At 57.9% G+C, this 16,071-nt stretch overlaps 1 protein-coding gene across 1 annotated transcript; it reads right to left on the reverse strand.

Moving 5' to 3' along the window:
- Window positions 1–406: 406 nt before the first annotated feature.
- Window positions 407–1,772, reverse strand: LOC136464631 (uncharacterized). Its single transcript, XM_066463588.1, has 3 exons — window positions 1,051–1,772; window positions 625–864; window positions 407–497 (listed from the first exon to the last, which is right to left on the reverse strand). The coding sequence occupies exons 1-3, from the start codon at window positions 1,770–1,772 to the stop codon at window positions 407–409; spliced, it is 1,053 nt and encodes a 350-aa protein (XP_066319685.1).
- Between the last annotated feature and the right edge of the window lie 14,299 nt (window positions 1,773–16,071).

Genomic DNA, 16,071 nt, shown 5'->3' on the forward strand with positions numbered 1-16,071 from the left:
CTGTCCTTTGGGCGAAACGGTGGTGAGGGAGCTGCCGTAGCCCAGAGGCATAATCCGTTCTCACGGCTCGGCCGGCCTTTTCGCCTTTGAGACGATCTTTCGGTCCTTAGGTTCTATACAATCGATTTGTCTATAAGGGGGTTCCTCGAAAGATTATAACAACTAAAGAACGCTTCTTTATTATATTTCGAGAAACAATGTAAACAACGTTTGGAAATTTAAGGGTAGAAACGACGTAGCTGTTCTATGTTCCAAGCGTTGGTGAAGATTTCGCCCTTCTCGTTGGCTAACTTGTAGGTCCCGGGCTTCAGCACTTGAGCGACGATATACGGCCCATCCCAGGGTGGGGTCAGCTTGTGGCGGCCCTTGTTGCTCTGCCTCAGTCTCAGCACCAGGTCGCCCACTTTCAGGTCCCGGTTTTGGATGCGCCGGGCTTGGTAGCGTCGTAGGGCTTGTTGGTACCTGGCTGAGTGTAGCAGCGCGACGTCTCGGGCTTCCTCCAGTTGGTCAAGGGCGTCTTCGCGGGCAGTGCGGTTGCTTTGTTCGTTGTACGCCTGTAGCCTCGGGGAGCCATATTCTAAGTCAGTGGGGAGGATGGCCTCGGCTCCATAGACCAGGAAGAACGGTGTGAATCCCGTGGCTCGGCTTGGGGTATTTCTTAGGCTCCAGATGACTGACGGGAGTTCGGCAAGCCATTTCTTGCCAAACTTCTTCAACTGGTTGAATATTCTTGGCTTAAGGCCTTGTAGGATCATGCCGTTGGCACGTTCTACTTGGCCATTCGTCCTTGGGTGCCCTACGGCCGACCAGGCCACCCGGATGTGGTGGTCGTCGCAGAACGTTAGGAACTTGCGACCGGTGAATTGTGTCCCATTGTCAGTGATGATGGTGTTAGGAACCCCGAACCTGTGGATGATATCCGTAAAGAACAGCACCGCTTGCTCGGATTTGATCTGAGCGATCGGACGAGCCTCGATCCATTTGGAGAATTTGTCGATAGCTACCAGCAGATGGGTATAGCCCCCGGGTGCCTTCTGCAGAGGCCCAACCATGTCCAGTCCCCACACAGCGAATGGCCATGTGATGGGGATGGTTTGGAGGGCTTGGGCCGGGAGGTGCGTCTGTCGAGCATAGTACTGGCATCCCTCGCAGGTGCGTACTAGCTTTGTGGCGTCGGCCACCGCTGTTGGCCAATAGAAACCTTGGCGGAAGGTGTTACCCACGAGCGTCCGAGGCGCCGCGTGGTGCCCGCAGACTCCCGCGTGTAAGTCCCGAAGTAAGGATTGGCCAGCCTCGGTGGTGATGCATCGTTGGAGAATACCAGATGGGCTGCGCCTATATAACTCGCCGTCGCAGAGGACGTAAGTCTTGGCGCGTCGCGCAAGCCGTCGGGCTTCGGTTCTGTCAGCAGGAAGCTCTCCTCGGACGAGGCGATCAAGGAGAGGGACTCGCCAGTCCATTCCTTGGTCGGCCTTGGGAGGCTCTGCGTCAATCGCCATGGCCTCGGGCTCGGCTGACGGGGTCTCGGCGGCAGAGGGGGCCTCGGGCCCTGCGGTGGGCTCGGCCGATGGGTCCTCTTCCGTCGCCGAGGCGTAGTCGACGGATGGCTTGTGGATGTCTCTGGCGAAGACGTTCGGAGGGGCCGGGGTTTGTGCCGACGCCATCTTTGCCAGTTCGTCCGCGGCCTCGTTGAACTTTCGTGCGACGTGGTTGAGTTCGAGACCGTCGAACTTGTTCTCCAGACGACGTACCATCGCGCAGTATGCCTGCATTTTGGGGTCATGGTAGCTTGACTCTTTCATCACCTGATCGACGACGAGTTGCGAATCACCACGTACGTCGAGACGTCGTACTCCAAGTTCGATGGCGATTTGCAGGCCGTTGACGAGGGCCTCGTATTCGGTGACGTTGTTGGAGGCGGCGAAGTGAAGCCGGATCATGTAGCGCATGTGTATTCCGAGAGGCGAGACTAGGAGCAGGCCCGCGCCAGCCCCAGTCTTCATCAGAGACCCGTCGAAGTACATGGTCCAGCATTCTGATGGGATTTGAACGGGTGGCAGCTGTGTGTCGGTCCACTCGGCTACAAAGTCAGCCAGGACCTGCGATTTGATCGCTTTCCGAGGCGCGAAAGACAAGGTCTCCCCCATGAGTTCGACAGCCCATTTGGCTATTCTACCCGAGGCCTCCCGGTTTTGGATTATCTCTCCCAGGGGAAAAGACGACACCACAGTTACCGGGTGGGACTCGAAGTAGTGACGCAGTTTGCGTCGGGCCAAGACTATGGCGTAAACCAACTTCTGGATGTGGGGGTAACGTGTCTTAGTCTCGGAGAGCACTTCGCTGATGAAGTAGACAGGTCGCTGGACGGGCAGAGCGTGTCCCTTCTCCTGCCTCTCGACGACTACGGCCGCGCTGACCACTTGGGTCGTCGCGGCGACGTAGAGTAAGAGGTGTTCGCCCTCGGTGGGCGGAACCAGGACGGGGGGGTTAGCGAGCAGCGCTTTGAGCCTGGCGAGGGCTTCTTCGGCCCCGGCGGTCCAAGAAAAGCGCTCGGACTTTCTCAAGAGGCGGTACAGGGGCAGGCCTTTTTCGCCAAGGCGCGAGATGAAACGGCTCAGGGCCGCAAGGCATCCCATGACCCTCTGCACGCCTTTGAGGTCTCGGATCGGGCCCATGTTGGTCACGGCCGAGACCTTCTCCGGGTTGGCCTCGATCCCACGTTCCGAGACTATGAATCCCAAGAGCATGCCTCGGGGAACCCCGAAGACACACTTCTCGGGGTTGAGCTTGATGCCCTTCTTTCTGAGACATGTGAAGGCAACCTCCAGGTCGCCGACGAGATCGCCGGCCTTACTGGACTTGACCACGATGTCATCCACGTAGGCCTCAATGGTTCGTCCGATATGTTCGCCAAAGACTTAGATCATGCACCGTTGGTAAGTAGCCCCTGCGTTTCTGAGGCCGAACGGCATGGTTATGTAGCAGTACATGCCGAATGGGGTGATGAAAGAAGTCACGAGCTGGTCGGACTCTTTCATCTTGATTTGGTGGTAACCGGAATACGCATCAAGGAAGGAGAGGGTTTCGCATCCTGCCGTGGAGTCGACGATTTGGTCAATTCGGGGTAGTGGGAACGGGACTTTCGGGCATGCTTTATTTAGACCAGTGTAGTCCACGCACATCCTCCACTTGCCACTTTTCTTCCTGACTAGTACAGGGTTAGCCAACCACTCTGGATGGGATACTTCCTTGATGAACCCGGCTGCCACGAGCTTCTGTACTTCTTCGCCGATGGCCCTGCGCTTCTCCTCGTCAAACCGGCGCAGGCGCTGCTTTGCCGGCCTGGAGCCTGGCCGAATATCTAAGGCATGCTCGGCGACCTCCCTTGGTATGCCTGGCATGTCCGAGGGACTCCATGCGAACATGTCGACGTTCGCACGGAGAAAGTCGACGAGCACGGCCTCCTATTTGCTGTCGAGGGTGGCGCTGATCTTCAGTCCCCGACCGTCGGGGACGGTGGGATCGACTGGGACGAACTTGACGGCCTCCGCGGGTTCGAAGGTCCCGGTGCGCCGCTTGGCGTCGGGAACCTTGCTACCAAGCTGGTCGAGATCGGCGATGAGGGTCTCGGCCTCCACGATGGCCTCGGCGTACTCGATGCACTCGACGTCGCAGTCGTATGCATGTTCGTATGTGGACTCGACGGTGATGACGCCGTTGGGGCCTGGCATCTTGAGCTTGAGGTAGGTGTAGTTGGGGATCGCCATGAACTTGGCGTAGCACGGGCGCCCCAAGATGGCGTGGTAAGCCCCCTTGAATTCAACTACCTCGAAGGTGAGGACCTCCTTACGGTAGTTGGATTGAGTGCCAAAGCAGACGGGCAAGTCAATGCGTCCGAGGGGTCGTGTGCGCTTCCCTGGCACGACGCCGTGGAAGGGCGCGGAACCACCTCGAAGCCGTGATTGGTCGAGCTCCAGGAGCTCCAGAGTGTTGGCGTAGAGGATGTTGAGGCCGCTGCCTCCGTCCATGAGTACTTTGGTGAGCCGGGTGTTGCCGACGATCGGGTCGACGACAAGCGGGTACTGCCCGGGGTTTGGAACGTAATCGGGGTGGTCATCCCGGTCAAAGGTGATTGCTTCCCGAGACCAATCGAGGTACCGGGGGGTGGCTACCCTGACCGAGAAGACCTCCCGGCGTTCCCTCTTTCGCTGGCGCGCCGTGAGGCATGCCGAGGGTCCGCCAAAGATCATGAAGGCGTTGCGTACCTCGGGAAACCCATCATCTTTATCACCGTTCCTTTCGCCGGCGCCCCTTTTCCTGGCCTCATCGTCGTCGGGGAGCCCAAGCCTGGCGTAGTAACGCCGGAGCATGGTGCACTCCTCGAGGGCGTGCTTCACCGGGCCTTGATGGTAAGGACAGGGCTTTTTTAGCATGTCGTCAAATAGCCCGGGGCCGCGGGGGCCTCGGGGACTCCTGCGATCTATTGTGGCGACGTGAACGGCCTCGAGGACCTCCTGCTTCCCCGGGCGACCCTTCTTCTTTCTCTTAGGGACGCGGGTGGGCGAGGCCTCGGGGGCCTCGTCCTTCTGCTTCCCCTTGGCGTTGTTGTTGTTGGGGAAGATGGCCCCCACCGCCTCTTCGCCCGAGGCGAAGTTGGTGGCGATGTCGAGGAGCGCGGCGGCAGAGCGCGGGATGTTGCGTCCTAGCTCTCGGACCAAGTCCCGACAAGTGGTGCCGGAGAGGAAAGCCTGAACGATCTCCGAGTCACCGACGCTGGGTAGCTCGGTGCACTGTTTGGAGAAGCGCCGGATGAAGTCTCGGAGAGACTCGTCCGGCTTCTGGCGGTAGCTCTTAAGATCCCAGGAATTCCCAAGGCACACGTAAGTGCCCTGGAAGTTCCCGACGAAGATCCTAACCAAGTCGCGCCAGTCGTGGATTTGCGAGGGGGGGAGATGCTCAAGCCAGGCTCGCGCCGAGTCCGTCAAGAGCAAAGGGAGATTGCGGATGATGAGCAGATCATCGCCCGCGCCACCCAGTTGGCAGGCCAGGCGATAATCGGTGAGCCAAAGTTCCGGGTTGGTCTCGCCGCTGTACTTTGCGAGGTTGGCCGGCTGTCGGAACCGGGCGGGGAAAGGAGCAACGCGGATGGCCCTGCTGAAGACACGAGGTCCTGGCGGCTCAGGGGAAGGACTGCGGTCCTCTCCACTGTCGTAGCGGCCGCCTCGGTGTGGGTGGTAGCCTCGGGCGGCTCCGTCGTCGTGGCGCCGTCGCCTGCCAACTACTTCGTGGTTGCCCTGTGCCTCGCGTTGGTCCCTAAGTCGGTCGCGCACCGAGGAGGCCCTGTCGACCGTTGGTGCGCGAGCGGCCTCGGGACGGACCGAGGCATCCTGACCCCCTCGAGGTTGCGCTGTGGGTTGCTCCGAAGTGCCTCCGCGCCGGCGGGAGGCGGAACTCTCGGCCTGCTGCACTGCTGCGGTCTCGAGGAGGTCACGGAGCTCTCCACGGACCCGTCGCCCTTCGGTGGTGGAGGGCTCGGGCATTGCTCGGACCAGCATCGCAGCAGCTGCGACATTCTGGCTAGCGCGGTTAAAGATCGGGGGTGGCTCTCCCCCCTCGTTGTCGTTGATGCGGTGATGGACGTCGCGGGCCCTCCCTCGGGCTCCTCCGCCCTCGCCGCGCCCTCGCTGCTCCTGCTCGAGAGTATCCCGGAGCTGTTGCAGAAGGAGTCGGTCCTGTTCGACCTTGGCCTGAAGCTCGCGGAGCTGCTCCAGGTCTGGGCGACGATGCCCCCCGCGAACGGGATTCTCGTTCCGTGCTGCCGGGGCTACGAGACGCGGAGGTGTGGCATCACCCGCCCCCGCCCGGGGCGGTGAATGGTTGCCTGTCCTTTCTTCCTCTTCGCCCGCCGTTGGCATCCCGAGCCCGACGTGGAAGCACTCACGGGATGGATCATAAGTCCCTTCGTCGTCGGAGTCGGAATAGCCGAGGCAGTAGTCGCTTGCGGCCAAGAACTGGCGCAAAGCCCCAGGGTTGTGGAGTTCGGAGAAATCCACCCCGGGCCACGCCTCGTCCTCGTCCGAGGGGTCGGAGTGGGTGCTCAGGTCGAGAGCGAAGCGCTGGCGGCGTTCCGAGGGGTGCTCGTGAGCGGCAGCGTAAGCGTAGGCATAAGAGGTGGCGGCATTTCTCAACCCAAAGGGGTATGGGGATGGGGCCGTCTCCAGATTCTGCCCCGCCGGGGTCGGCTCTTCAGGGAGTGGCGGAGCGGGGTTAGACGACTGGGCATCGCCGTAAGCCCCCGGCGATTTTCCTTTGTCCAGGCTCAGGTCAGACGGGTCCCCAGCCAGGGACCCCGTACCAACAGCTGGTCGTAGGATATCGGTGGGGAGTGGCGTGCCGCCCCGGGCTCGCGTAGCGTCGGGGTGGCCTTGCTCGCGCCGTGCCTGGCGAGCGTGGCGAGAGCGGCCGCCCGGGCGCCGCCTGCGCCTGGGCTGCCAGGGCGCGACTTCGTCGTCGGACGGTGGGGTTCGAGGAGTGAGGAGCACCATGTCGTACTCATGCCCTAGAGACATGAACTCTAGGCTGCCGAACCAAACTATGGTGCCGAGACGCAATGGTCGAATGTGGTCTGCCATCCGGAACTTGCTAGGATGACGAAGCTGACACGCAGAGGCCCCTACCTGGCGCGCCAACTGTCGGTGTTTCGGAACCGGGGGTCCCTCAACCAACGAGTGAATTTGTGCTGCGTGCCCCTAATCCCGGATGGTGATGCAAAGAGACACAAGGTTTATACTGGTTCGGGCAATCGAGGCCCTACGTCCAGTCTGAGAGATCGATCTTGTATTCCTTGCACCGAAGTGCTCGTAGTAGGGGGTTACAAGCTAGGTGAGAGAGGGGGTTAGCCCCAGGTCTCGGCGAGGGTGGTGCGGGCTGTTTGAGACGTTGTTCTCAAACAGCGTAGAAGTGTGTAGTTCTATCGGTGTGTTCGTCTTTTCTGCCCGTTCCTCCCCTAGAAATGGCCCCAATCCCTCCCTTTTATACTCTAAGGGAGAAACTGGGCCGTACACATATTGCTACCTAACGCTTTATTAATAGAGGTGGCGTGTTCGAGCCCCGTAGCCGGCCACTGTTCGTGGCATGGTCGATGGAGTGCCCCCGTCCTTGTCATGCAGAAGTGATGCGCCTGTCGTACTTGGTTTTGGGCATAGTGAGGCTCCCGTACAGCTTGACGCAGGGCATGGCGGACGACGTGCTGGTCATCGCGTGACGGCGTCGTGGGGGGCCGTGGCTCTGCGGATGCCGAGGCCGAGCCATCGCGGGGGGGGGGGGGGGGGGGGGGGGCCGACGGGCATGGATCCTCAGGCTGCCGAGCCCCTGAGGCTAACTGCCGGGGCTCTGAAGGGAATTATTAGTCCTGGGTACTGGTTCCGAGGCCACAGTAGCCCAGACGGGGCTCCCCACGCCGCGTTGTTCTCGGAGCAGGAGCTGGCAGCACAGTGAGGCATGGGCGTCACCCACGCGCATAGTGGTTGGCACAGTGGCGGGTAACCCCTGCCCAGTACGGGCGACGTGCAGGTCATCGTGTGATGACGTCGTAGGGGGCTGCGACTCTGCAAGTGCCGAGGCCGAGCCATCGCGGGGGGCCTGACGGACATGGATCCTCAGGCTGCCGAGCCCCCACAGCAGACTGCCGAGGCCCTGGAGAGAATTATAGGTCCTGGTTACTGATTCCGAGGCCACAGTAGCCCAGACGTGGCTCCCCATGCTGCGTTGTTTTCGGAGCGGGAGTTGGCAGCACAGTGAGGTACGGGCGTGAAGCATGTGAATGGTGGTTAGCACAGTGGCGGGTAACCCCTGCCCAGTCCTGCCTCCTGTCCCGTCAGTCGTTCTGCTGTACTGTGCCGAGCATGCGGCTGATGTCAGGGGCAGCAGTTGGCTGAGTTAAAGCGACACGACGTTTTGTCAGAGGGACGGGAGGAGGAAGAGGCAGCGGAGTGCTCCCGTGCCCGCCTCGCGCGAGACGGAGGATCGGTGGCCCAGCCGAGGCCTGCGACGAGAGAAGGGGTCGGCCGAGGCCTTCGGTGGGGGGTCGCCCGAGGCCAGCGGCGAGGGGGCCTCGGGCGAGTCGGAGAATCGATACTTCTTCTGAGGCCTTGGCGAGGGGGCCTCGGGTGAAGCGTCCTCGGCGAGGGGGCCTCGGGCGAATCGGAGATTTTTGGCTGAGACCCCGTTTGTCTTGCTAGTTTTTGTTTAGGGTCTGAGCCGTTTCTTTTTTGGTTTCTGCTTAGGGTACCCCTTTTCACGGTATCCGACAAGTATAAACCTTGTGTCTCTTTGCATCACCATCCGGGATGAGGAACACGCAGAACAAATTCACTGGTTAGTTGAGGATCCCTCGGTGCGAAACACCGACAGTTCTCAGAAATGCAAATAGGTTCCTTTTGTCTTAATTCTCTTTCTTTCTGTGTTAATTCTCTTTCCTTTTGCTCGTTGCCATGTATGTTGGTGCATGCAAACATGCAATGTGTATATGGATAGCACAATAATTTTCTACTACCTATTTTACCGTGATTCCTCTATCACATAACAGGCAATATTCAATCAAGGAGATGTCGTGGGATCGCAGGCGTGGGCAGACGGACGAACCAAAATAAATGTCGCGCTAAAAAATATCCACACTTTGTTCTTTTTAGTTATAGGAGATAAAGCTTCCGGTACCTTCCAAATACCCTTTTTCTCTATCTTTTTTCTCTCTCTCTACCTTATCACCAACGCACACAGAACCACACACGCGTATCAGCCTCGCACCTCCCGTTCTCGCACATGGCGTGGAAGCGCCGTCGTCGCGGCCACATGCCATTATCGTACCACCACGCCGCCCTTGCCTGCCCTCCTAGGCGCCTCCGCGCATGTCTCGGTAGCGGCAGCCGCGGCCGCGCGCGACCCTCGGCTGCTCCTCCGTGATCACCGACGGCGACCATGGCCGCTCGCGACTTCCGACGGCTCCTTATCCGCGATCGGCAGTCGTAGCCGCATCTGTATGTATCCGTCTTCCCAGCAGCGACACCTCTGCGTCCGCGCCTACCCGCAACCCCGCCAAACGCAGCGGAGGCGCAGCTCGGACATAGCGGGCTCGTTGAGCCATCGGGCCTGCCCACCGCACGGGGAGCGCAAGGTCGAGTTCAGCTGCAGCAACGGATACAGAGAGCATTCTGAGCCATGGCCGAAGCTAGCTTTCGAGCAGGTGCTGACCGGTCACCGCACCACCGCATGGAACGACGCCGCCGCCGCCGGCCTTCTTCCCTTTCTGGTCGACCTTCTCCGCCTCAGCTACGATGCCTCCGACCGAGCGCCGACCGGATCTGGCCTAGTTGCACCGCACCCACATGCCGCACGCCGCTCCGAGTTCGCCTTCCCTCCATCCGTGTCCGACACAGATCCGCAAGTACGCTGCGTCGCCGTACGCACACGCCGGCGTCGTGCCGCTCCAAGTTCGGCTCTGCTTTCCTCCCTCCGTGTCCGACGCAGCGCCGCCCGCACCAACACGCCGCGCGCCGCTTCAAGTTCAGTTTGTGCTTCCCTCCCTCTGCGCCTGACGCAGCGTCGCCAAATTCCCTCCGCACAGCCACGTTTTCCATGGCAAGCAAGTCTGAATGAAAATCGGAATTGAAAACGAAATCAGCTCGGATCGCTACCGACGTCCTGGGCTGGTCGCACGCCTCGGCGGTCCTTCCCTTCCATCCCAGCATCCACGTAGGCAGCCGCGAGGGGCACTGATGCTCGTGGGCGCAGCCCCCGTGAGGGACATGGAGTCAGAGAACGGCGTCCGCGGTGTCTCTGAGTGCGGAGACGGCGGCGGCGAGGCGCGCATCGGGGAGCGGAGACCAGGCCGGGTCCATCCGTGGAGCGGGCGGTGAGCATGCGCGCGAGCAAGGCCGCGAGGGCAGGGCGGAAGACCAGGCTCGGTCTTTGTTTCGCACGAAGGGAAGCGAGGGCGAGCGACGATTCGTTTCGCATGCTATCAACGATTCTCTTATCAATATTTTAGTTGTAGAGATGTATGGTATTGGTTGATTAAGTTCACCGCAGTTATTTTCTTTGACGGTCACCAACTATGCCTGGCAGTAACAGTGCGCAACATATCGAACTGATTTATACACATCTGTTTTTTTCTCCAAAGATGATTACTCTTTGTCCCATAGAAAGTGTCATCCTCACTTCCTGGAAAGTCAGACATTTTAAAATTTAACCAAATACATATAAGAAAATATTAATATTTTTAGCACATAATTAGTATCGTTAGATAAACTGTTAAATATATTCTTATAATAAATTTATTTAGAGATATAAATGTTGTTGATATTTTCTATAAACTTAGTCAAACAAAAAAATGACCAGCACAAATCCCGTAACAACTCTTTTTATGGAATGGAGAGAGTATTTTTCACACACCTCGTATCCTTCGTTTGCATAAAATCTTGATGATTTGGTCGAAAACCGAGGAGACGTTTGGTTCCCAGGGTAAGATTACTTTACCTTACTGTCGGTGCAGAAAGTGATCAACACGTAAATATTTGTAGTTTTGCCATACGTTGTGATCGGATGTGGCCTAGCACTCAATGACACATGGTTTATACTGGTTTAGGCAACGTGCCCTACGTCCAGTTTGAGTCGGTCGGTGACTTTATTTCTGAGCCCAGGTGCTCGAAGTTTGCCGTGAGGTTACAAACTAGAGGGAGAAAGATGGGGATGCAAGAGGTCCGGTCAGACTCCGGACTGAAGGGTCGAGAGTGACGGGAGCTCCTACACGCGCTAAGTATTCGAGCGGTTGCTCTGTGTAGCTTTAGAGCGTCTAAAGCTAGCAGAGGGTGAATTGATCGTTGGTTGTTCGAATCGTTCGAGTCCCTGGAGTTGTGTGTGTCCGATGTCGTATTGGGAGAGAGCGCATCCCCTTTTATAGATGAAGGGGACGGCCTTACAAGAGAGAGAGTACGTCTACTAAGTCTTGCTGCCCACGCCGTCGGGTACAAGATGATTGTAGGCGCCCACAACATTGTTTTGTGCCAGACGCGTGTGGGAGGTTTTACCGCATTCACCATGTATGGCACATGACGGCGCCCACAACACTGTTGATGCCTAGAGGCATGTGGAGGGTTTTACCGTGTTCACCTGGTATGGGAATTGATGGCGCCTATAACACTGTAGGGCAAAACGTCGACGCCCACAACACTGCTTGGGTTCGGACATGCCTGGAAGGTTGCAGGGCACCCTTCAGACATGTCATGTCGGTACTGTCCTACAGGTGTACAAGGTACGGTCCTTGGTTTTGCGGTTGACTTGAGCGCCCTGCCTTACTTGCTCCGTCCGTTTCCTGGGTCCTCACCGAGCGGGCGTCCCCGGTCGGTTGGTCCCAGTCAGCTCTGACTGCGCCAGTCGGAGAAGAGCTGTAAGCAGAGGTTCGGTGCGTCCCCGGTCAGAGACGCGGGTCGGAGTCTGAAGCGGCGTCGGCCAGGCCTTCCGGTCGGAGAAGCGGGTCAGAGTCAGAAGCGAGCGTCGTTCCTCCTTGGCAGAAGCGGGCGCCGTTTCTCCTGCCTAGGCCTTCCGGTCGGAGATTGGATCGCCCTTCTGGCCTGTCGTTAGGTATTTGGGCCGGCCCAGGAGTTGCGCGTCGTTCGCAACAACATCTGCTGGGCCGAGCTTTTGTTGGGAAGCAGGTCCATGAGGGACCCCGGATTTATGAACCCAACACTTACCATCATAGGTTCCAAGAAACTTGATGAGCTCGGAGAGATATTCTGGTTCACCATTTGGTAGCAAGGTGGAAGGCCGGTAATTCTTGCTAGCAAAAAAAAACGAGAAAAGATAGCCAAATATCCAAACACAGCGACAACATTAAATCCTTACTCGACAATAGTACACAAGATTTTTGTGAGGAAACAAACGCCCCCTGAAGAACCAGTTAATGGCGAATGGTAGTATGGAGGGTATGAGTTTCGAGGTTTTAGGCTAGTGGGGCTTAATGTGGGCTACCAACATTAGAAAAAAAGGTGACGGGGGTGGTTGGATTGGTAGATGAGGTGGCCATTGGGCGAAACGCTAGATGGCCTGCATCGACCACCGGTGGCGAAGGATGGCAATTAGATGGGGCCATCAACGGAAAGTCACAAAATGGAGTAGTTAGAAGAAGGACGGTAAACTTGCGATAAAGTTTTTGCCGTCCTTTAAAAAAAAGTGAAGGAGGACAGTGACAGGATCACGACAAAGATGAAAACAAGGGAGGCAAGGGAGTAGAAGGTCGAGGAGTGTGTTATCGGTAGTGATATGTGGAGGGACAACACCGGTGATGATAGCATATTGGCTAGCAGTAGGAACAGTTGTAACCCACGCGATTACCACGTTAACTCTGAAGCAAAAATTTTGACGTCGGGGCACCGTATATCTGGTAGAGGCGGAGAAAGGATTTATGTCTGGTTCATTTGGTGTCAGCGCCAACCGAAGGTACAGAAAGCGGAGATCTTCTAAGAATCTCGTCATGTCCTCATAAGCACACCAGCACGTCTACCCGCACCAAAATATATGAGATGGATTCCGCGCCTGCGCTAGCATCCAAAACACCAGTGGATCTTTGCTGCCCCAAAAAATATTTTATTTCTGTGATGCGTCCATATCACTATCATCATTTATGTAGTAGAGGATAAAATTATTGTTGCCAGAGCGTGGCGAATCACACCACCACACCAAAGTGCCGATTTCCGCTCCTCATCTCATCTGGGCCTCGTCGTCCCGTACACCCGTGCCGCCAATGTGGCGGGGTGGGGCCCGCGTACCGCGATGACATGGCAGGGGCCACTCGTGGCGCAGCCGCGCAGGTGGTTCGCCCGGCCGCGAGCCAAAAAAGAACAGGCAGGGAAAGAAAGGGAGAAATTGGAAAAGGAGGACCGCCGGCAAAGTAGTGGCCTGCGGCGGTACGAGAGCGAGGTGTGAGGCTCGGACCGGCGCGGCATTTATCGCGCGGGTCGCCATCCGGCGCCCCCAGGCCCCGGGCCCGGCTCCGTTCCGCCCACTGGGCTGTGGGCACACTGGTACGGCGGACGGCACGGGCGCCGCAGCGGTGGGCGGACGACGTGCGCGCTGCCGAGCCACACAGGCAAACGCGGAGGCGAACGAACCGCGGAACCCCACGGCCCGCTCGGCCGCTCCTCAACGAACGTAGGCGCCGGTCGCCGTCGCTAAACAACGTGTGGCCCTCGCCTGCGAAACGTGCGCGACTCGCATCGCAGGTCGCGGGCTCTTTTCCCTTTTGCATGTTTGTTTGGACGAGCGACGCCCACCGCCACCGGCCCGTGCGTGCCGCGCCCCCCGAGGTTGTTCGATTCGACGGCGCTGGTGGCACGTCCAGTCTCGTCGCTCATGAATGAAATCGCCAACGTGCGTAGGTAGGCAGTAGTATCAGCAGTTCTCCAATCATGCGGTTGTAAAGCATACACACGCACCTAACGGAAATTCACGTTTGCAAAAAAAAAAAAAAATCTCAGCTGAGTACGGACACTGGCCATCGTTGGTGGAGTAGCAACGTCCCACGAACCGAACAAATAATTCACACGGTTGTCGGTAACAATGATTGGAAGGAACATAATTCGACGACCTCTGTGTGTCAATCTGAGGGACACGCAGTTCACTCGATCCATTTGTGAAGTGGGCACACCGATCCCGCGCAAGTTTACATTAGATTACATGGACTCCTTGCGCCGATCCTAGCGTTGGTGTGCACACACACATTGGCACGATATATGACGGGGCATGTGCCCAAGCCCAACATGAGGCCGGTGTTGGTGCATCGTATCGCCTATATATCTACGGATCTCGAAGATTCGGGCCGTGCTATGCATGCAACGGTTCAAGTTATTACAGGGCATATCCAATTCCAGCCGATGGACACAAACACCGTTGGCTAAATAAAGATGCCTAGAGGGATCGGGAGGCATTCATTCGCGGCTCGTGGTATCTTTTTTCCGCTAGTTGCAGGGTTAGTTGATGCGTGAGACCAACCACCCTTCCCATGCTGGCCGTGTGCGTGGGATAAGATCCGCGCTTGATTCTTGTTGTATGGTGGTACGTGCTGGCGTCAAGCAAAAGCAGCACTAGATCGCCGATCGCCCAAGATTCAATCCAGGCCGGGTTCCCCATTCGTGCCGCTTGCAACATGAGGGAAGCTACGATGACTGGAGGAGGAGGCCTGTTACAGTCACTTGGTCTCTCGCTCACTCAACTTTGACGTCCTTGTACGCCATCGCGAGACCTATTGCTCAAGCTTGTCAGGCTAGATACCGTCCTAATTTGGGGGTGTGCTTCCTGATAACGTAATCAACTCCTCCATCTTGCTAGAATCTGGGAAAAGGCGGCCCCACAAGTTGCGAGAACACTTCCCTGGTCAAAATCCTTTTCGGCATCGCTTTCTGGAGGAGCTGCCGGAGCCGCAAACAGGCGCTTAATTAACTGGGCTAACCCAGGGCAGGCACAGCTGTTTTGATTAAACAAACTGCCCTTGTGTCCGGGCAAGTGAAACGCATGGGATGCACCCACCCACGACCCCGCGCGGCCCAGATTCTCAGCACGATCGATCGATCGATCCCAACCCATGGCAGCCAGGATACGGTGATCTGGACCAGGCAAAACGACCGGGAAGAGCAGGCTGACTGCATGACGACTAGTCCTTCCCACGACGGAGACACACACGGTCAAGTCAAAAATCCTTCCCGGGGAGTCGGCACGACGCGAACATCATCCACCACACCCCGCACGCATGCGCCGACCGCTGGGGTTGTTCCTGCCGGCACGGTGCCGCAGCCGACGGACGGGCCAAGAGGCCAGAAGCATGAGAACGCGCGGGGTTTGTCCCCGTGAAACGCGAAGAACGTTGCGCGCGCGGCCGGGGCGCCGGGCGGACGGACCCCGCACGGCGTCGGCGTGAGTGAGGCGAATGGATGGACGTGCGTGGACCAGGCAGCGTGAGCAAGCGACGCCGCGGCCTGTGGCTGGAACCGAATGGACTGGCTGGACTGGATGGATGCATGAGCCGCCCCCGCCCCAGGATTGTCGCGGCGGCGTGTCATGGGATTGCGCGGCACCGGCGGGCAGCGCAACGTGTGGTGGGGGAGGCCAGTCTCGACTAGGCGCGCCCGGCGGCCCGACACCACGGGGCCCAGGTGTCGGCAGCGTGGCCGAAGCCGAGAGAACCTCCGGCCGCGGCGGTGTCGCGATATCACGAGGTCTTGCATGCATCCCCTCTCGGGGTGATAGGTTGCCCGAACCAGGACGTTCGAACGAGCATTGCGTCGTGTTTGGCTGTCTTGTTCGTACTTTTTGCTCGTATCTTTTCATTCGTTTGTCCTCTTCCATTCCGTACGTCTTCGTCTTCTACATTTCTCCTTCCCTCATGGTGCAGGATGACTTGATTTACCCAGAATGCAGGGACTCATGCGTCAAACACCCAAAAAACTGATGCATGCATGCAACCAAACATAATCTCGTCTCGTACTAGAGCAACAGCAAAGACAACCAAACACGACCACTTGTACCAGCTCAACCTAACTTCTTGGTCCTACATAGCCTGACCATCGTGGCTCAAGGCTTAGTTTACAACCAATCACGCCCTCTGTGGTGCAGTTGCCCACCCCGCCAGTGGCCCGGCCGGCCTTTTGGCTCACCGCCCAGTCGTTGTCCTGCCAGTTCTGCCGCCGGCGCGACGGCGCTGAGCTAACTGACCGACGCTGAGACGGCATGCGCGGCCGGGGGCCGCAACGGCGCGCGCCGTGGCGAATCGGGGCGTCACGCGCGGACCACGAAACCAGGTTGCTTCGGTGGATGGAGCACCTGATTTTTATTAGTGACTCCCCTACACTACACACATCGACTTAGGCCCCGTTTAGATGTAAAAATTTTTGGCTTTTGGCTACTGTAGCGCTTTCGTTTGTATTTGGCAAAAATTGTCCAATTATAGACTATTTAGGCCTAAAAGATTCGTCTCGTCAATTACAGGCAAACTGTGCAATTAGTTATTCTTTTTATCTATAT

Source organism: Miscanthus floridulus, chromosome 1 (assembly GCF_019320115.1).
Source record: "Miscanthus floridulus cultivar M001 chromosome 1, ASM1932011v1, whole genome shotgun sequence".
In the NCBI taxonomy this organism is placed as follows: domain Eukaryota; kingdom Viridiplantae; phylum Streptophyta; class Magnoliopsida; order Poales; family Poaceae; genus Miscanthus; species Miscanthus floridulus.